General features: G+C 38.2%; 1 protein-coding gene across 1 annotated transcript; it reads right to left on the minus strand.

Annotated features, from left to right (window-relative positions):
- Positions 1-4,365: 4,365 nt before the first annotated feature.
- On the minus strand, positions 4,366-22,853 carry NIPAL1 (NIPA like domain containing 1; the record flags this gene model as incomplete). The annotated part of the gene is made up of 6 exons (XM_084233236.1): positions 4,366-4,982; positions 5,416-5,576; positions 7,052-7,142; positions 9,231-9,287; positions 12,350-12,616; positions 22,808-22,853. The coding sequence occupies 6 exons, from the start codon at positions 22,851-22,853 to the stop codon at positions 4,366-4,368; spliced, it is 1,239 nt and encodes a 412-aa protein (XP_084089362.1).
- Between the last annotated feature and the right edge of the window lie 370 nt (positions 22,854-23,223).

The raw sequence follows: 23,223 nt of genomic DNA on the forward strand, positions 1-23,223 counted from the left end.
TGAAATCATGGTGATATGGTCAACACACAACATGAAACCTTAGTTCCACAAAGGCTAGAAGGAAATTTGCTGAGGGTTTCTAAACATAAAATAAATGTAATGCAATGCAGTCAAATAGGTTTATAATTCTCTTCGATTTGCAGAGAATTTCTAAATGTAAATGCAGTGCTACCAAATATTTTTATAATGCTTTTTATTATTTTTATAATGCCTTTTTTTTTTTTAATTTCTAAACCGAACTCATCAATAGAGGATTGGATCAAGATGTGGTATAGCCACACTACAGATAATATTCAGCTATAAAGAAAGATGAAAAGCTGCCATTTCCAGAAACATGGAGTTTGAGGAAATTCTTTGCAGTAAAGCAAAGAATGAAAATGTTGGACATTTACATAGCAGATGATTTGACATAGCAAAATAGCTTACCAAAACCAGTAGACATAAGAAGGAAGTGAGGGTTTCTGAGGTTAAGGGGGGAAAAGAAAGGAGACAGGGACAAGGTTATACAAGAATGATGGTGGAAAAAATTAATTGTGGGAGACATAAAAAAAATTCTGACTGTGAAATTTCATTATTCTGATTGCTTTGAGCTTCCAACAAAATTATTGAAAGATGAGTTTCTCCTAACTTTTATTCAGTTGGCAAATCAGTTATACAGGAAATGGTTTTGTGGTGAGCCCTCTACAAAAATAGATTGCAATTTCAAGGGAAAAGAAAACATTAATGTAAGTGCAGGTGTTTTTAAATGACAAAACTTTGTTTTTATCTCAAATTTAAATGGGGATATTTTTGCCATTACATACACTTCAGTAAAGTACAAATTGAACTTCACCAAGCATAATTAAATCACCTATTTTATTACAAATGAAAAAATATACAGAAACATTGAAAGTTGTAAACTTTCTAAAGTGAACAGTACATATTAACATTTAAAAAGTAGAAAATTTCATAGCCCCCCAGAGTTTATTCAAAATATTTGAGAACATTTCATATATATTTCTTTCCCACAGAGTTTTCTTAGATTCTGAAGATTGCATTTAGTTCAGATTTTCTGGTATTATTAGAAAAAATAAAATATTTCTGTTAGTGTAATTTTGTGTTTGTGTTGAAATCTATAATGATGGAATTTTCACATTGATTATCAAAATAAATGTAGCACCAATTGAGAAAAGATAAAGAATGTATGAAAACTGGCAACAGGGCCTCCCAGGTGGCGCAGCGGGTTGAGTGCCATCACGCTGTGAAGCTGTCTGCAGCCTCTGCAGTGCGGGTTCGATTCCCAGCCTGCCAGGGAATATTCCCATATGGCGTGGCAGACCTCTCCTGTCTCGCCCACTGCTCCCCTTAGGGGTCTTCAGTCAGTCTGCCTGTTCTGCTCCCTGCTCTGTTTCTGGTGAATCCTTTTACCCTCCCATGCCTCTGGCCTGTACCCCAGTTCTTGTGTAAATAAATAAATCTTTAAAAAAAAAAAAAAGAAAACTGGTAACAAATGGTTCTTACCTCTCTGGGGTTAAGTCTGTAAGAAAATGTTAATTCAAAAAGACTAAATTTTATTAAATACCTGTTATATAACAGCACTGCAGGGTGCCCCCCCCCATGTGTTTGATTTCGTACTCCCAAAACCTAAGTGTTAATTTACTTTCATGCTGCAAAATCTAAAGGGTTTTATGAACATTCTAGAATCTGAACTAAAAAGAAAATCACTAACCAATGATCTAAGAATTATGTCAAAAAATAAAACTACTATGTTTACAAAATTGGGGAAAATTTCAATTAGGCAATGTGAGGACAACTCTGTAATCTTAATGACACATGTACAGATATTCACATAATAAATCTCAAAAAGATATCTATGTGATATATATAAAATATATATATTCAAATATATACATATATGAAGCTACCAATTAAGACTAACATAGTTACTCTAAATATAGGAATACAGCATTTTATTCTTCCTTAGACAATCTCTTCCTATTTGGGAAAAATTATTCTCAGTTTTAAATTGGCAATAATATTTTCATTTTCCAATGCCTATGCCCATGAGAAATTTTTAGTTTTTCAAATATTTCATTGTTTGTCCATATTTTTCAACTTGGTAAATCTTTCTCAGTCTTTATCTTGGGCATGTGTGTCAAGACAAATTTATTTCCAATCTAGGTTATGCATGGGTTCTTACATTCCAGCAGCCGTCAACCTGGGCGCAAGGTATCAAGGACAAAGCTCTGGAACAGGTAACACAGTAAGAAAGACCTGGCTTTAAAATTCACTATGGGAGACGCACCGTAGCCTTTCATGTTGGATGCCATTAATTTCCTCACCAAGATTTCCTGGAGAGACCAACAGAAAACGAACAAACCAACCCCAAAACAGAAAATGAACAAATCAACCCAAAAACTCCCACCAAAATTTAGAAATAACTATTACAATTTTCAAACATTACCGTTTCAGAAAATACTTTTCCTACAAGGTTGTGTTCATAGCTTATATATCTGATAGACAGTTAAAGCGAAACAGCAACCAGCAAAGTAAACATATATTTGACCTGAGGTATCAATCCACATATCATCCAGAGATTAACAATTTTCAAAAGCTTAGAATTCACTGAAATGCACTCCATACTAAACAATGCCAAAGAAACTACAATCTCAGGTCATCGCTGTGAACATTAGTCACAGTTCACAGAACTAGGGAAATGCAGTTTAATAAAATTCTGAATAATTGAATTTACTATTATCACTGTATATAGATTTGAGCTAGATTACAAACAGACTAACAAAACTGGTAACATTTAATGTGCGAGCCATAAAATCCAGTCAACCTACAGGATTTCTTTTAAAAAGACAACTTTTTGGCTAGGATTTGCTTAATATTGAGAGAAGTTAAATTTAGCTTAGAAACAAGGTAACTAGTTTCTTAGAATTAAATCAGTAGGTGATGGAAAAATCTGTCCATAAGTGTTAACGACCACCAAAATGTTATTCCTGCTATACATTTGTAAAGAGACAGGAAGATTTTATGAAAGTTTTAATGCAAAAATGTATTTTCCTATAGTAGTATCATGGGTTTAATATTTCATATTCTGGGATGTCCAGTCCCCTTCCTATTCTCCCAAAGTTCTTATCAATAAAATGTATGGAAAACATGGCCAGGAGGAAATTATACAGAAAAAAAAGAGTCTGTCACTTACTACAGGATATATATGCATTAAAAAGTTAGTCACTAATTGTAGTTTTCTGAGTAAGGCTAGAAGTGCCAAAGTTCAAGAGAACAATTATGTTAAGTCACTCAGATTTCTAACAAAGAATTTTTTAGTAGTTTTCCAGCAGCCTGTGGCAAACCCATCAGCTTTTGGAGGCCAAAATTCAAGAGAACAATTATGTTAAGTCACTCAGATTTCTAACAAAGAATTTTTTAGTAGTTTTCCAGCAGCCTGTGGCAAACCCATCAGCTTTTGTGGGCCAGACATCTTAGAAAAATTGAAGTATAAAATATAATCCTAAAATAATATAATGATTACTTTATAAAAATCTCTATCAATAAGAAAAATCACCTTTGGGATAATAGTAAAAGAAAGGAACAAAAAAATGATTCAGTTCCCTTGGATTTCTCCAGAAGAACCTGTAAACACAATCATTTGTGGCTTTGTTTTTTGTGAAAAGAAAAAAAAAATTACTGTACTTAAAATAGAAAGTATTTTTCTCTGTCCTCCATCTTCCCTTTTTAATTGGTAGAAGATGTTTGTGTTGTCAGTAAATTCTAATTCATAAGTCTTTTAGGGTGTATGTATTTTGGGCATCCTAGTCCTCCAAGAAGCAGGTTTCCGAAGCAAAGCTACTTTTTCCTTTAACATTCTACCCTTTATCTAGTTTAAAAAGGAATTTGTGCAAGGGGCGGGGGAGGGGGGAAGCTTCAATGACCTCACTTTCAGTTTTAATATCTTGAAACCATAACTCATTAGAGAATGATGATGGATACTCTGTTATTTAGCACATGGCTAAGTTTATGTAGAATTACTAGCAGACTAAGAGTAGCAGCTAAAAGCAGAAGAGACACAGGGCAAAGCCAAATATAATGTAACCAGAAAAAAAAAAAAGATCATTCTAAGACTAATCCAGCTCTTTGACTTCTTTTATGTTTGGGAAATACTTCCAGTTTACAGAATGGAAAAAACTGAAGTCTACTGCAGAAGGAACAAAATCTTGATTTTCAAATGTGAACTTGGTTCCACAAAGGCATTTTTATTTAGCCGCAAATGGAAATCATTAAAACTTTGAAAAGTTTTAATAATTCTAACAGTTCTTCCAAGAACCAGATATTCCTTCTCATCTCCAAATGTCTCACATTGGTTAAGGTTCAGCGTTTCTAGAGGCTTTGCTCGTTAGTCCTGCTAAATAAGGTGACATCATCGTCATATCCCGAGGTGAAATTTTCTATGTTCTCAAGTAAGACATACTTGTCATCACTGCCATTCACAGAGAACACTTCTTTCTTAGTGGATGTCAGCTCACTCCAGGTAATGTTAGTGTTTTTAAAAGCATGTAGAAGAAAGATACCATTGATAATGGTGAAGAATCCACTCAGGGTTCCGATGATATCTCCAGCTTTCATTCCATACCATTCTTGAAATAAGATGGCGGAGCAAGTCACTACCATGGATGTGAAGAACACATAATAAATGGGAGTCACAAGAGATGTATTAAAAGTGTCCAGTGCTTTGTTGAGATAGTTAATCTGTGTTGTCACTGAAAGCACAAGTACAGCCAGTAAAACAAAGACGAGGGGATGCTTGTAAACTGGCTTCCATTCCAATAGTTCCTTAATAGCAATTCCCAGGCCTTTGACAGAGGAAACTGAAAATGCTCCAATCAATGAACAGATTGAAATGTAGACCAATATATTGGTCTGTCCTTTCCTGGGAGCCACAATAAAAATCAGCACCAAGCAGATCACAAGTATGATCACAGCAAAGGAAATAAATCCTGTCAGGAACAAAAGATTTAGACTTCAGAACACGCTAATACAATCATGCCTTTGTGAAATTTTGTTAGTTCTAAGTTTAAAACCATAGGTGTTTCAAGATGAGTGGATTAGGAAGATGTAGTATATACACATAAGGGACTATGACTCAGCTATAAAGAAAGATAAATTTTAGTCATTTTGGACAACGTGATGGAACTGGAGGGAATTATGCTAAGCAAAGTCACCTTTATGTGCAACATAGAGAAATAAAACAAAGGGTCAGATAAAACCAAACCAATAACAAACCCTATAAGTCTGACTGTAAAATTGAGGCTACCAACTCATAAGCAGGCTTGTAGGAAGTCCATTACCAAATTATTGCCAGTATCTTTTGATGAGGAGAGAAAGTAGAGCAGAATTCCAGTAAATGTTTCTTTTAGTTGAATCACAGACCTGGGTCTCTCAATTTCATTTCCATTTCATGCAAGGAAGCAACTTCTTCTTCTTTCGGGGCATGGATAAACATCACAGTTGAGCCCAGTATACTCAATATGCAGCCTATTTTCCCATGAATGTTCAAGTGTTCATTTAAAAAATAGGAAGACAATACCGCACTGTTGGTAGAAGGAAAACAAAATACTCTTAAATTATGTTTTGATTCTACAGTACCTCACAAGTCACACTGTGATTCATGCATCCCTAAATTTCAATCAACTGATTAGAACCTGTTATGTGACTCTGAAAAACTGGATTCATTTCAAAACTCAGAAATGATGATGGTCAAATCTACTTCATTACTTCCATATGTAAATAGCTCTGTGACCTTCCCATGACCTTGTAAGAGGTCCTACTCAATTCATTTTCAATGTCTCCATCTTCTTCTGTAAGACCAAACAAAATGAAAGTTCTTTGCCATCTTTTGGCATGATACATGTAGGCCCCAGAAAGCTTCAAGAAAAATACATGCCTAAGGAATACCTGAACAGACCTAATATTTAGCTAATACACAATAATACAAAAATATAGTGGTCAAAACATTGAAATATTTCCTTACTAACTGCTACTGCCTTGATACTTTTATTTGTGCCATGATCCCATTGCTTTGGTTGCCATAGACTCAGATGTTCAAGATTGCTACCACCCTGGAAAGCAGAGTATTGTCCTTCTGTTCCATCAATAGGTCTGCTGTGGAACCTGCTCACTGGCCTCCTTCACCTGATGCCCTGGCACTCTCACCAAAGCAATATCAATGTCCATTGTTCCCAAACTGTGGCAATACCAGGTACTTGTCCAGAGTAATCCGCGTTTGGCCATCTATGAGGATTGCAGCCTCAGCTATTTATTGTTCGTTGTGTAGACATTGTTTCAAATGCCTTATGTATATTGTGCCTTATGTATATTGTGAAGAAGGTTTAAAAAAAAATGTGGATAGGCCTATTCATAAGCTTTCTACTAGAGGATGATAATGAATGGAGAATAAAAGGAAAAGAGAGCAAAAAAAAAAAAAACCAGTATTTAGTTATAAAATAAAAGAATCCCTGAGGCCATTGAATACATTCATTTGGGATCATAAAAAAGACCAACCCAGAAAAATTAGACCCACATTCTATGAAACAGGAAAATGATTCCTGTTTCTAGTTCTATGGGAAACTAAGAGGTTTCCAAACAGAAGTATCCAGCTGACAATGCAAGACATTTATGAGAGTTGAAATTTAACTCAAACACTATGCTTATTCAGTCCTCTGCTATGACAACACTATGACAACAGAAAGGACTAACTGGGCTGTGCAAGTTCAGGTGACAGAGGAAAAACCCTGTTAGATTTTCTTGAATCCTCATAAGAGTAACAATTACTTTCTGTTAGCAGGAAGCTAGGCTCACTCTCAGCTTTTCTATATAACAATGAGAAAGCTTATTGATTTCTTATTTCTAATACTATTTATTGTGTAGTCTTCTCAAATTATTTTTTGTGATTTTTAAATTGTGTTTTGAGTTATGCTTCTTGTAGATGAAATATATTTTTTTGTGGTTGAAGTTCATCATAGTTTTAAAATCCTTACAGAAGCCAAGCTTCTTATTGCTCACTTACCTTATAAGCACACTCAGAGCACCCAGTGGGGTGACCAAGGTGGCAGGTGCAAAACTATAAGCTGCAAAATTGGCAGCTTCTCCTGCTCCCACTGTAAATAAAACAAACAATAGAATTAACATAAAAGATGGACTTACATATCAGAAGAACAAAAACAAATGGCACATTCAAAACATAGACATATCCCAAAGATATTACTAGATAAAGCTGAAAGGAATCACTGAACTTAGCAGATGATTGGGATAAGGGATGCAGATAAACTAGACTTACCCGGTGATACAAACTCAACTAATATAAAAACTGGTGACAGATGGATACACATTTAAAATGATGTTCAACAGAGATTTGAATTCTTTCAGTACCAAAACCATATTTGGTTACTCAGATGAAACTGAGTAGAGGTAGTTTTGGAATAATAGAAAACTGTTTGCTCAAGAATACTTTCTGTCAGGTACATTAACAAAAAATAACTTGTGAAACTGGAATGCTTTGCAGACATCTACTGTCTGGGTAGCAGTAGCCTAAAAGGCCAGAAAGCCAGGCATTTGTGACGTTCAGATGACTGGCAAGAGTAAAAGTGTCATAGCAGTTAGGAGATCCAAGAAGCTGTTTCAAGTAGTAACAATGTGCTCTTGCAAACTATTCTCAGCTAAGGAGCACTAGATCTCCATGAGCTATTGAGGTGTAAATAACTTCTAGAGTGAGGGAAAATACTTCCAAGAATTGGGCTCATTTTCTGGGGCTAAGGTACTCTCATAGGTCACAGTTGAAGATTTGGCCTCAGAATGCAGTATTTTACTCTGGCAAACGATGCCAAGCAAACAGACACTGTACAGAGAGCTACTAGAACAGATAAAAGATGTCTGGCTACTATGCTCTTCTTCCATTCCTGCCCCATACCTGGCTAATCTAGAGGAGTAGTCAGTTTTAGAAAAATATTATAAGACAAGTCTAAACTCACAGAAGAATTAGAAGACTGCTTTCTTAAGCAGAGCTATGTGGTTTTCTTAGAAGTTCAACTTTTCCTTAAATATTTAACATTATTTGTATTTTTATCTCCCTAGACAGCTTCCCAGGAAAATATTAATTTCATGAATAAAGTATTATATGTTTGCCAGTAGATAAAATCTCTAAACATGGAGACATGTTCTTCACTTTTCAAAACTGGCATAAACTTTGTACATGATGAATCATAAATGTAGCCTATATGGTATAATATTCTCTTTACATTTTCATTCTATTGTGTGTGGGGGGGGGCATAAGTAAAAGAGAGAGAAATGAGAGTCATCCAAACATTTGTCTAGAAACTTTCCAATATAGTTGTTTTCAATTTTTATTCAAATGAAGAAAATAGATGTTAAAATAAGTTTTATTCATCCTTTTAGATTCTACTATTTATTAAAAAAATCATTATTTTTACAGAGAGCTCAGAAATACTAAAATACATTACTTGGCATAGAAAAATAAATGAAAGTTTTAAGGCTGCAGAGGGAGATGACTAGCAAAGTGGTATGAAATTCAGTATATGAGGTTTGCCTTTTGAAGTTTCAGGTTTGGGATTTAAAAAAAAATCATAGGTGTTAGAGGGAGAGAGAAATCTGCAAAGATGCCTTATGGAGAAAACACTGCCTTCTATTGGACAGATATCACATAAGCATTATGAAAGTGCTTCACATCCTAGAGTCTCTTAAACTTCAGGGCAAGTCAGGAAGGAAGAACAGTGCTGACATCCTCAATCTTTTCTCCATTTCTTAGTGCTAAAAAGCTAATTTATCCATGTTTGGGTCTTGGCCATGAAGATGTACCCATTCCTTATAAACTATATGGCTAGAATAATGGGATTCAAGTTAGGAGTGGGGAAAATGTGGGAGGAATGCATTTTCCCCAATTGTTCCTGGGAATGAAATACAAGAGAAAGGGGAAGTTGGTGCTAAGATAATATTTCAAATATTAACTTTTCCCCTTGCATTCCAAGGCAGTAATGAGAGGACAGGTGGAAAGAGTAAAAATGACTTTTAAATTTTAGGTCTCATTATATATAAGGTAATATATTATACAGGTATTAAAATGTCTAGACTTAAATCCTTATCAGAAGGATAATTTAATCATTTTTGAACAATTTTGTGCAATGTATCTATCATTTTACAAGCAAACGCCACTCTCAGCATTAGGAACTTACTTGAGAGTAACCCCGCCCACCAGAGCCATTCCTTGAGGTAAGAATGTCCACCTTGCCCTGTAAAATAAAAAAATTAAGTTCTATATTAGAGAAAGAAGGTTTGAAGAATCTATTTCTAGGAAAGGTACTAGCTTATGGTTGACAAGACTGATGAGTGAGGACACCTAGTCTTGTAACATATCTACATGTTTATTTCCAATGGTTTAACTCTTCTATCACCTCTGATTTCGACAGAAAGTCAGTCTTTTCATGCAAGGAAATTTTATTTCATCATTAGGACTGTATTTATGCCAGTGTTGTGAACCCTGAATACTTCATTTCAGTCACAGTTAAAATTAAAGACCACAAACCACAAATTGTAAATAATATTGGCACCTAATGAGGATCTTAATGGGAAAAAAGATGGCTGGCAAGGAAGTTTTTGAGATTTTGGATAGTCAATTAGAGAATAAACATTAGCCAGCTAGATTCCATTTATTCTCTTCCCAGGCATCCTGAGATTGAACTGCTGTCCTGTTTAATGAAAAGGACAAAAAATTTCCCTGAGGTATTCTAAACCTTATCCTCCTGCTACCATAATCATGACCTTCAGTCACATTTGTTATAGAACATGTTATTTTCTCACCAATTTTAATGTACTTAAACCTGTGAATTGGATACAATTCTGTCATAATTAAACTAAACAGTTACATTTGCTGTGAAGATTATCTAGCCAGAGAGTAAACTATGTCTATTTGGAATTTTCTTACAAAATTTGCAGGTGACTAAATTGAAAACATATTCTGACATAATTTCATAATCTGTTTTTAAAAACAGTAATATATCACAAATGCATTCTCATGTCCTTCAATAATAGTTGAATATTCATATTTATGCATATAGCTTAACGCAGTCATATATTACCATATAGAATTCATAGGTTTATAGATTTCTTCTCATTGTCTAAAACTCTTAAATAAATATACTGGCATATAAATCTAGGTTTGATCCCTATTCTTAAGATAAGTTTTCAGAAGTATTAGGTTTTAAGACATCTAACATTTTCAGGAACGTTTGTACCCACCTACATACACTGCCTCCAGTAACATTTGCGAGGGCTATTTATTCCCCACAGTCTCTTGGAAATGCAGGGTATTATCTTTTTGTTTTGTTTTGTTTTTAGATATAATGGACATATAGATATTATCTTTTAAAGAAAAAACCTTATTAAAAAGTAACAACTCAGGAGTTCATTGTTATGTAGCTGATATCTTTGCCCGTACTAGTGACATGTTTACTTAGGTGTGTTTACTGGCCCATTGCATTTTCTTATTTTGTAAGTTTCTTATTTATATGCTTTGCCTATTTTCTGTTAGGGTATTAATCTTTTTTATGTTGACTATAGTTACTCTTTATAATTTATGGAACTTAACTAATGTTTACATATATATTTTTAAATTGATAATTTTTTGTTCTTAATTTTTCCTTTCTTTTTAAAATTAAGATAACAGTGGTTTACAACACTGTATATTCTTCAGAGGTATAGGATCACTCCCCTTCAGATGTGTGTTGCCATACACATCTACCAGGGATCTCATAGTTCTCTACCATAATCCACTGGGCCTACTCCACAATTTGCTCTCCACTTTCTAGCCTCCCCTCTGAAAATCTCAATTCTACAGTCAGATTTCTAGGGTTTGGTACTGGTTTTGTTTTGTCATATTTTGAAATCTCCCCTCAACCCCCCGTATGTCATTTATTTTTTCTTTTCAGTGTTTCCATGTAGGAATTTTTTTTTGTCATTCCAAATAATTTCTTCCTTTATGTAGAATAGATTTTTTCCTTATTTCTTGCTTAGAAAAGTTTTAGGTTTTCAAAAAATTATTTCATTTTAAATTTAATTATAACAACTCAATGGAACTTATTTTGCTGAATGATATAAAGTAAAACTCTTACTTTTTTCTTCTCTAATTTTTGTCAACTATTTCAATACTTGGATTGAATAAATCATCTTTTCTCTAGTGGAAAATCATATATTAAATTGTTAGGTGTACTTGGGTCCCCTTAAGAGTTTTCAATTTTCTTTGATTGTTTTGTCTATCTTTCTTAAAATGCAAGTACCAAGCTCTTTCAATTAATACAGAATTGCAGTATGTTTATGTTCTGATAGTGCAAATCTCCCTTTCAACAGTACTCTTTCACAAACTTGTTTGAGCAATTTATAGATTTTTTTTTTACAGATGTTTATTTTTTCATGCAAACCTCAGGATAATTTTTATAATATATTTGATAAGAAAAAATAGAAAATTTATGGTTAATGAAGGATAATCAAGCAGGGATGCTCAACATGTGACATGTTATTATAAATAGCAACCTAATTTTATTACTACTAATTTATTGATTTAACAGATATTTATTGGGTGCTAAACACTATGGTAGGAAAGGTTCCTGCTCTTGTGAACACACTGTCAATAACCAAATAAACATGTTGATAACAAGTATTCAAACAATAAATGTAAAATGACAAATTATTACAGGCACTTTGAAGGAAATTCATAGTGAGAAAAGAGATAACAATGGAATGGGCATGAGGGAGACCTCCCAAAGGAGGGGGTCAAGGAAGGTCTTTCTGGGGTGGTATCTAAGCTGAAACCTAAAAGCTGAGACAGTCAAATGAAAGGCTGGGAAAAGAGTTTCAGAAAAAGAGACCGTGAGATGGGACAAACTTGGCGTCTCCTGGAACAAGAGAAAAATAGGGAGGGTGTTGAAAGATGAAGGTGGAGAGGTAACAGGGACCATTTTATGCAGATCAGATTGTGGAAAGATACTGGGATTTTATTCTGAGCGCAGAGAAAAGTCACTGACATGTTTCATGCACTGGGTAGCAGGACCTAACCTTGAATATTGAAAATGCAGTCTAAAGCTATGGAAGAAGAACCCACACCACACAGTAAGCAAGAATTTCAATTTCAACCTAAAGGAAACATAGTTGGTTCCATCTTGGAAAGCTGATAAGAGACCTGCTAAGAAGAGAGAGAAGAGGCTAAAATAAAAAGAGGCAATAAAATATTATTGCTATAGCATTATGGGTTTACAAGAGGATTAGAAACTTAAATTCAGCAGTTGTATCTGATTCTTACCAGCTCTAGTAAAGCCCTTGTTGGCCAGTTGTAAGAGACCCTTCTTCTTCAATATGAAGCTGGAGCCAATAAAAATGCTGGAACATACTGCCAGCACCAGGCCCACATAAAGACTGTATTTGTTTTCAGCCTTTGCAGAAATGTTCAGATTGGTTATGCTGGCATTCAGGTCACTGTACAGGACAGAAGAAGCCAGCTGTTCTGACACATTTGTGATTTCACACCAAGCCTGGGAGGAGTTTGAACAGACCAAAGATAGCACATAGCCTGAAAAAAAAGGAAAGAAGGAAATGTCAACAAACAAGGAGAGGTATCAGTGTTGACGCCCTTTCTGCAAGAAAGAGAAAGTTGAGTAGACAGAATTGAAACACTTTTCTTAAATGCACTTAAAAACTTTTTTTTTTAATGAATTAAGGGAAGTCCAAAGGCCTAAGAATATATTCAGTTTGGTTCACAGGGTTTCTTAAAAATATTTAGCTGTTACCATTTTAATAAGAGAATTCACCTACAAAAAGAGATGTCACCTGAAGGTCTGCATTCCTCTTATAAATTGGAAAATCTGGCAACACTTGCTTACGGTGGTTCCAGCAACACAGCAGGCAATGGGTGCAGCACCTAGCTATTTAGACCTGGCTTGTACTCAGCTATTCCCAACAGGGCCCCCACATGCATTTCCCCCTTTCACATTATCAACATGTCTCCTGGAAAGCAGTGTCTGTGACAACTGAATGTAGCAAAAGGGCATTGCAACTGCACCAATTGCTTCCCAGAAAATCTAGCTAACTCATTTGGTGGGGTATCAGCTGTACATTTCAAAAGACATGTTTCAAGCTGGGTTTATTTGTTGGTAATTCTTTCCCTGAAGAGAATTATTTTTGAGATTTATTTTAACCCACCTGCTCTTAAATAAAATAGTATCTAATAGAAAAGTAAATTAAACATCAGGATTTTCTTAAAATAGGAATCAAATAAGCATGTTAATCCACTGAACCAGATCCATTATAACAAGTACTTAGGAATTTAGACGTTAAATACTAAACACAAAATGAAAAATGTTACACTGTATAAGAAACTTTAAATAATCTGTTCTATTGAAAAATTGCTAAGAAGGTGACATTTTCACTAGATTTTCTGTCTTCTCAACTTTTTTCCTTTTAAAAAGCATATTTTCCTGTATGTTACCTTAATAAAACAAAGTAAACAAAAACTTATAAGATGTTCAATCTCAATCATAATAATACATAAAAGGCATATTTTCCCATTAGTCATTACCCTAAACAGAAAAGGGCATAGAAAACATAAGAACAATTTTAGAATTCAACAAAAAAGTCAGCTTTATATTTCAAATATCTTAAGAAGGCATCACAAAACAACAAAAGATAGTTTGACCAAATGATGTCTTAGCAATAAAGCTTTATTAACTGCATCTAAGCCTCACTGGCAAAACATTATGAAATCATCTGAATTTTATCACATACAAAGTTAAGAAGCAACCATGAAGTGCAGATCTAGAAAAGGTAAAATGATCTAATTCAAGTTTTTCATGATAAATATTCCATTTATCTCTGTAACTTGAAAATGAAGCATCTTTAATTTGATAATATAGTATAAATTCTGAGACAAAACTTATAAATATTCCAAGGACAGCGATACCACTTCAGGGATAATCCTTACACTGTGGGATTTTAGTCAGAGTGTTTTAGTGAAAATTGCAGCAAGTTTGCAAGCCAACTAGCTCTTGATAATCTTATTCTGGGCACTGTTCATGTCATCTAAACTCCAAGAATGGAAAGCACCCTTCGACAGTAAGAGTTTCACTCCTATTAATTTCTCAGAAAACATCTGATTTGACTTTCCAGTAAATTCAGTGGCTGCATCAATGTCTCTTCCTGTGTAGTTAACATAACCATTCCAAAACTTCATCTCTGAAAATAGTGTGGGTGGAGCTCATTCCAGTCAAACAATATTCTCTCTAAGATGTAGACATAGCAAAATGTTCCTGACATTTTAAGGGCTGTGGAGGCAGAGGGTGATAAGGGAGAGCATATTATTATTATCTTTGTTGTATTGTACGTTCTTGCAGTGAAAGACATTAACATTCCAAGATTTATGGCAGTAATAAAAAGTAATAAAAAAAGTAATAAAAATATTGTCTAAGTTACTGACCTTAGAATTTAAATTGTTTTATGTTTTGGGCCATGTTAAGGACAGAGCCTATAGCAGACTGAAGGATAGAATGAGAAGGGAGTGAATGGTGGGTGTGGGGGTGTGTAGAAGGGAAAGATGGGTGAACAGGACATGTGGGCTGGGACTTTAGAGTGTTTCCAAGATATCTGAAAATTTCATTTGGCTTCTTAAGATTCCAGTAAGCATGGTAGCTATCCAGGAAGTTTAATCCAGACTTTAATTCAACATTGAAAGAGGAATATTGTCACATTCATTATTTTTCATTTTAATAGACACTGAATAGCCCTTTAAAATGATTATGCCAATTTATACTCTGCTAGCAGGGAGTATGTATTACTTCTTAGATGTTGTTATTATTTATTTTTCTGATTACTGAGGAATTAATATTTCACAAACAGTTATTAAGTATAAACAAAAAGAACTCAGGGGCCTCCCTGGTGGCAGAAAGGGTTAAGCACAGCACTATGAAGCAATCCGCAGCCACTGTGGCACAAGTTCGATCCCCAGCCAGGGAGATACCCACATGGCACAGCAGACCTCTCTTGACTCACCCGCTGTTCCCCTCAGCAGTATATTTCAGTCAGTCTGCTTGTTCTGCTCCTTACTCTGTCTCTGGTGAATCCTCTCACCCCCCACACCTCTGGCCTGTACCCCAGTTCTTGCATGCATAAATAAATATATCTTTTAAAAAAAGAAGAAAAAAAGAAAAAGAATTCAATATACACAATACACTGATCACCCAATTTAAGAAATAAAAACATCACCCCTCAGAGGTAATGGCTCTCTCTTTTGAGTTTCCTGCTTCAAATTCTTTTGTTGAAAAAAATTATTTCCCTAGATGATTATCTTTTCAAACAATAAATTGGTTAGTTTTGCCTCTTTTATATATAAAAATATAATCATGTAGTATATATTCTTTGGTGACTTGTTTGTTTTTGAGATTTGTCAGTGTAGATACATGTAGCTGCAGGGTTTGTTCTTCCCACTGTGATAGGATTCTACTATATGACCATCTCACAATTAATTTATTATTTTGTAGTTGGTGGGCATTGGGTAATAGCCAGTGTTTTTACCCTTCCAAATAGTAAGGTTAATGTTGTCAGTTATGGTGAAGCATGTGTAATTAATTTTTGATGATCTTTGACAACCTTTGATCCTACAAAAATAAATTTCATATAGTTCAACTTAATCCATATCTTCTACGTATAGATGTGAAAGTTTACTTACCCAGACAGCTTAAAAATATAAAGGTTAAATTTTATAGGACTTATATGCCTTCCACAGCTTAGGCTTTAATATTAAATACTTGTAATTATGGGGGAGTTGAGTTCTCACTCTTGGTTTCTGTTTCCTCATCTCTAAAATGAGGGGGTTTGACTATATGATTCTGAAGATGCCTTCTAAATTTTGTGGTTTGGTCATAAGCTATCTGTGTTCCCAGGATAATTTACTTACAACCCTGGTACCTCATAAATGTTGCTGATGGGCCAGCTCTAAACTCATATGGACTTGTAGTTGGAAGATCCTTTCAAGAAACTGATGCTGAGACTCCAAGTGACTTGCCAAAGTCACAACTGCCAAAACTGGAGCCAACTAATTCAATTCCCAACCTAGTGTTCTTTCTTTTTTTTTTTTTTTTTTTTTTTTTTAGAGGCATTTATTTATTTATTTATTGTTTGTTTTGTTTATACATGCACTGGGTACAGTCAGAAGTGCGGGAGGGTGAGAGAATTCACCAGAGCCAGAGCGGGGAGCAGAGCAGGCAGAAGGACCGAAGTACACTGCTGAGGGGAGCAGTGGGCGGCAGGAGAGGTCTGCGCGCCATGTGGGACCCTCCTCCGGTGGCCGGGGAGCAGCTGGGGATCGAACCGGCGCTGCAGAGGCTGTGGGCAGCTTCGCAACCCAGCGCTCAACCGCTGAGCCACGGGGGAGGCCCTAGTGTTCTTTCTTATTTCAAAAAAGTAAAAACACAAACACACAAAGTACAAATAAAGCCAGCTGTAAATTATTATTAATGCTTATACCAACATGAAATGTTGGGAAGAATTTTTCAAGTACAATTTGCCTATAGAGAAAAATCATCTAATTTGTTCAGTTTTTTACATGAAGGAGGGATTATTTTCTTAAGAAATCAGAGATTACATAAAACTATATTTTTAATCACTGCAGGATAGTTCCACTTTGAGGAAATCTTTGTCTCACCATCTATTCCATGTGTTATTTGGATTATTATTCAGCAAAGATTCACTCCTTTGCTCCTCAGAATGTGGGCAGCGGATTCTTCCCCTGATGTGATTTATTTATTGGACTGGAATTGACTTGGAAGTCAATGGCGGGGGCGGGGGTATAAGCACAGGTGATGTGAGGAGAGGATCCAAATGCACCTTTGTGTTTGTGTTTACTTTCTTGCATTTCCGTGTTTGTTAGGAATTGAGCTTCCCTGGATACTGCTGCCCCTTGTAGCTGAGCCCCAAAAATAAAACACATAGAGTAGATCTGGGCTCACCCCACATGAAGGAGCCAAACACAGGTGAACATGTTGCCTGATTCAGATCAAACCCAGGTGGACCCAGATTAGATCAGTCAACCATCAACTGACCTATAAGCACTGATGCACAAATATGATGTCTGGGTTCAGCCGCTGAGTTCTGGGTTGTGTGTTATTAGCCACAGCAGACTGACACATCTGCCTAGTCACATTAGCAAAGGAAAGAATGAATGAACTCTTGTGTCCCTTCCAATTTGTTCTTCAATTATCAGCCAGTGTGAATCAGATAATGTCACTCCCTTACTTAATCCTCACCCTCAATGATTTTTCATTGCAATTGTAACAAAAATCTAAACTCCTAATCCTGAACATTTTTTTAATTAAGATTTATCCATTCATGCATACAAGAACTGGAGAACAGGCTAGAAGTGGGGGAGGTGAGACAGAGCGGGGAACAGAACAGGCAGACCAACTGAAATATACTGCTGAGGGGAGCAGTGGGTGAGCCAGGAGAGATCTGCTGCGCCATGTGGGTAGCTCCCTGGCTGCGAACTCGTGCTGCAGTGGTTGTGGATAGCTCCATAGGTTGTGTCTTAACCCCTGTGCCACCAGGGAGGCCCCTAATCCTGGACTTTTTTTTTTTTTAAGATTTATTTATTTATTTATACAAGCACTGGGTACAGTCAGAAGCGCGGGAGGGTGAGAGAATTCACCAGAGCCAGAGCAGGGAGCAGAACAGGCAGAAGAACGGAAGTACACTGCTGAGGGGAGCAGCGGGCGGCAGGAGAGGTCTGCGCGCCATGTGGGACCCTCCTCTGGTGGCCGGGGAGCAGCCGGGGATCGAACCGGCGCTGCAGAGGCTGCGGGCAGCTTCGCAACCCAGCGCTCAACCGCTGCGCCACCGGGGAGGCCCTGGACTTTTTTTTTTTTTAAAGATTTATTTATTTATGCATACAAGAACTGGGGTACAGGCCAGAGATACAGGGGGTGAGAGGATCCACCAGAGACAGAGCAGGGAACAGAACAGACAGACTGACTGAAATACACTGCTGAGGGGAGCAGCAGGCAAGAGAGGAGAGGTCTGCTTCACCATGTGGGTTGCTCCCTGGCTGGCTGGGGATTGAACTTATGCTGTGGAGGTTGTAGATTGCTTCATTGTGCAGTGCTTTACCCCTTGCGCCACCAGGGAGGCCCCCTAATCCTGGACTTTTAAAAAACTTTATGTGCTTGAAGTCTGCACACCTCTCTCTTACCCATTCTCTGATATAACACTAAAAAGTCATCCAATTTAGTTGATTCAATAAATATTATGTAGTTACTATCAGGTATTTTCTAGAAGCTGAGGATACAATAGCTGAGGATACAATATGCAATGTATACATAATTAAACAAAATTCCTGCTCTCTTATATTCGTTCTAAGAGGGGGGTAAATGAAACATACAAATGAATTAATAAACACATGATACGTTGAGTGTCACAGATAGCAGTAAAAGAAGCAAGCACAAAGGAATACTTTTTCAAAAACAACATTAAACAGAAGAACTTCTCTGCAGGTGAAAAATCAAAAACCCTGAGTCAGGAATGTGCTTGTGGGGTGGAATGTGTGTGGGGTGAGGGAGGGAGATGGTCTGAGCTGAGGTTGAAGGTGGTGGAGAACAAGATCAGGTAGATAAGGTCTGATTTTGGCATTTTGCCTCCCCAAATTCTATAATGACTTCCCTTATGATTCAGAAAAAAATCCCAAATCCCCACTACAGTCTACAAGGACCTGTAGAATCCTTCAGTTATCTCTGAGCTCATTCCCTACTATTACTTGTCTTTTTTTCCTTCCCAATTCCTTTTATAGACTAAATTCCTTCTCCTTGTAAGGCTTTTAAGAATTGGCTACTTCATCCAGTAGCTGGCTGGCTAGCTTTCTTCCAAAGCTGGGCTCTCATGTAATGCCACCTTCTTAGAAAGACTCTCTTTGCCTTCCCAATCTAAAGTACTCAGTCACTTTTCATCATATTGCCCTATTTAATAAAACCCATCAAACACACTTCTTCTTACCGCTTAATTGTGACTTTATAACAGCTTTGTGTATTCATATAGCCATTTCATTTATTCACACAAAAAAACAGTTGTTGAAAATCTACCATGCAAGGCAGGCACCATGTTAGGTATTCATGTATTAACACTCAGCAAATTCTTATACAGCGTCACCTGCGTGCCAGGCCCTATCCTAGGAACTGATGAGAGTGATCACCGAGGCAGGTATGAGCACGGAACTGACAATTTTAATAAGAGCACCAATAAACAGGACTAAGAGGAGCTTAATACGAATAACGTAGGGCAAATAACTTAAGAGAATAAAAATGAGAAATAATTTTGAGTAAATTGGGAAATCAAATCACAGTAGACATATCTACATATAAACTCCAATAGGGGGGCCTCCCTGGTGGCGCAAGGGGTTAAGTGTCAGCACTATGAAGCTATCGGCAGCCGCTGCAGCACGAGTTCGATCCCCGGGAGCAACCCACATGGCGCAGCAGACCTCCCCTGACTCGCCCATGGCTCCCCTCAGCAGTGTATTTCAGTCTATCTGCCTATTCTGTTCTCCACTCTGTCTCTGGTGAATCCTCTCACCCCCCACACCTCTAGCCTGTACCCTAGTTCTTGCATGCATAAATAAATAAATCTTAAAAAAATAAAATAAAATAAACTCCAATAGGGCTGGGTAAGAAGTATATTATTTCAATTCACTAAAGTAACATTGAAAGGATACTTTTGATTTTTTTAAAAAAGCTAAAAACTGTATCTTTAAATAAAAACTTTCCTCTATCAGTGTGTTTGGAAGCTACATAATCTAGGAGGGCTATTAACCAACAGATTTCCTATATAAAGTGCTGCTGTTTTCATACTTTATAATCTAGTATAAAAGCTACTAAATTGTAAAAGATAAAATCTTCTTGAAATTAAAAAGAAAAGTTTTAAAGAATGAAGATGCAGGAAAGGAACCTAAGGAATAATTATTTCAATAAGCAGACATCTATATCAAGGTTTTGAATAACAATCAGGACAATTCGTATTAAATAGGAGACTAAACAATCAATAGCATTTTGTTTTCTGAACAACCTAATAGAGAATTTTTACTATCTTTTTTTTTAAAGATTTATTTATTTATGCATACAAGAACTGGGGTACAGGCCAGGGGTGTGGAGGGTGAGAGGATTCACCAGAGACAGGGTGGGTAACAGAACAGGTGGATTGACTGAAATACACCGCTGAGGGGAGCAACAGGCAAGACAGGAGAGGTCTGCTGCACCATGTGGGTCAGCTCCCTGGCTGGGGATCTGACTCGTGCTGCAGAGACTGCAGATTGCTTCATAGTGCGGTGCTTAACTCCTTGCGCCACCAGGGAGGCCCACTACCTTTTTTTGTGTGCATAGAAGAACTGGGGTGTAGGCCCAAGGTGCAGGGGGGAAGGGTGGTGGTGGTGAGAAGATTCACTGGAGACAGAGTGGGAGGGAGCAGAGCAGGAAGATTTACTGAAATACATTGCTAAGGGGAGGAGCAGTCCAGACAGGAGAGGTCTGCTCTGCCATACGTGGGCCAGCATCCTATGCTGGTCAGGGACAAACTCAGGCCTTAGTGGTGATAGTGCTGAGACTCAGCTCCAAGGCCACCAGGGAGGCCCCAATTTTACTACCTTGAAGCACTTTTGAATACAGTACTTTGAAATCTATGGTAGGGATGTCCCTGGTGGCGCAAGCACTGTGAAACTATCCACAGCCTCTGCAGCTCAAGTTCCATCCCCAACCAGGGAGGTACCCACATGGTGCAGCAGACCTCTCCTGTCTCGCTCTGCTGTGCTTCACCCCTTGTGGCACCAGGGAGCCCCCATCTATGTTTTAAAAGTAAAAACTGAATTATGGGGTCAACTTTTTCTTCATGGAAGTCCAATTGGAATGTTCTTCCGTCAGATCTCATGATGGACTCCTGGTCATTTGGGTGCTAGCTTCTGTTACTTTCTGTAAGGAACTTTCCCTGAGTACCCAATCCAAACATTCTAACTCTCTCAATACATTTCCCATGGCACTCATCACTCTTCGAATGTCCTTTTTTATTTATCTCTTCCTGGCATATTATCTGCCGTTAGACTGTCAGTAAGCTACACGGGACCAGAAACTTGGCCTAGAGCTTAGGGCCAGATTTTCTTGCAAATTCTTCTATACTAGCACCTGGATCAGTGGCTAGGACATGGGACTCTTGGATGAATGAATAAATGAAAAACTGAGTCTTTACTCCATATCAGGCTCTGAACTATCTGCTTTGTATACAATCCCACCTGCATCTATGCCTCACAATTGTAAGAACTATTCCCAGTTTACAGATGAATAAAGATTCAAGGGCTCTAAATCAAAGCTGAGAAGAATGATGCTAAAGCTAATCTCTTCCCACCACTGTTGATAATGTAGATTTGATTTCTCTCCTTTCTTTCTCACTAGTCTTCCAGACAATTAACTACCACAATGAATCCCAGTATTAAACATCCAACTTGAATACTTCTTGTTGGAACTAATGCATGAGCAAAGCAGGAAAAACATCTGGATGTTTAAACAAGTAGGTGTAATGAACACACACCCTCCAACATACAGATCCTTGGACAAACAAGGAAGATGGGTTAGCAGTCGGACTTATGGTTTAGGTATTAATTACACAAAGGTCATACAAACTGACTATGTAAGAAATTCTTCTAGATCTAGCTGCCCAGGCAACCACTAACCACTTTCAACTTTTTGGCTCTCCCCTCCCCTGCCCACCCTTCCCCCGCCCTTTTTTTTTTTTTTTTTTTTTTTTTAACACTCCAAGGAATACTCAGGAAGAGCCAAGCTAGATCACCGAGAAAACTGCTGGCAACTTTGGAAAAATATAGTTCTTCCCATGCTTCGCACTTCGCCCTCCCTCTTTGCTTTCCAGGAAAATTAGAAATCGGCTTTCCCTTGACACTGAAAATCGTCCCTGCCGCTGAGCGCGGAGCGCCCCTACCAGCTCTCCACACGCGCTCCCCTCGGGGGTATGGTAGAAAGTGGGCTAGTGTTGTAAAAACCTAGCAAAGGGGAATAAGGGAGGTGTCGCACAGGTGTCGTCTGGGGGCGGGGGGGAGCGGGAGGGGCTGAAACCCCAGCCCAGCCAACAATGACAAACCTCCAAAGGACAGCGCCCAACACAGACGAATGACTGCGCAGCGAGTCAGACACGAGCTAGTGGGGTGGGAGATACTTTCAACTCAAAGAAAGAGAAACCTGGGCGGCTCAGGTGGGTCCAGCGCCCTCGGGGTCCAGGATGCCCGACCTTCTACGGCTTTGACCCTCGAGGAGCCAGCGCAGGACACAACCCCGGGCGTGTGCCGGGTCTCTGGATCCGCCCTCTGACCTCTAGGGGTGTGCACCGCGGACACGAGATGTGAGTCAGAGGAAAACACCTTTCTCAAATCAGAGTTGGAAGTCTTTCCTTAATTTCCCCGTCTCGAAACTCAGCACGCTGGAATTTACGTGGTAGACCAGGATAGGAGCCACGTTAAGTCTTACAGGACTCAGGCTGTCCCACAGAGGCTAGCATATTGCAGACGCGGAGACAGGTTTGTTGACTGACTGGCTGACGGAGAGGCAGTCTGGCTGAGTCTGAACGAATGCTGTGAGGGTGGGCTTATTCCTTCTCCGTCTCCACTAGCACCCAGACTGCCCACCCTTTCTCACCCACACCCAGGTGCTAGGTCCCCCGGCTCGAGACAGACACTGACCTTCTCGGCAGGGCTCTCCGGGCGGCAGCCTCACCTGTGCCCCCATGGCCCCCGGACGGGGCTCCCTGGGTGCCGCAGTCCCTTCCTAGCCTCGGCTGCTACTTGCTCAGGACCCACGATCAGGAGGAGCTGCGGGGTCACAGCTGGGCGCTCTGACCCCGCCCCGCGCCAGCTTCGCCAATGGAGATTGCGGGGTGGGGCCTTCTTGGGAGCCGCGCCCCGCAGTGGGATGCGCCTTCTCCGTGCGCCGCGGGGGCCGTGGGTCTTGGTCACCCGAGTGGCCGGCGGGAACTCCAATTACCTTTCCACGCCATGGAGAAAACACTGACACAACTCACAGGGTAAAGGCGCTCTTCGCAGGGTGGCGGCCTCTGAGCCAATCCTCCTGGTAGCTGGTGGCAGGAGGCTGTGCGGGG

The sequence above is a fragment of the Talpa europaea genome, assembly GCF_964194135.1.
Source record: "Talpa europaea genome assembly, chromosome: 5".
Lineage (NCBI taxonomy): Eukaryota > Metazoa > Chordata > Mammalia > Eulipotyphla > Talpidae > Talpa > Talpa europaea.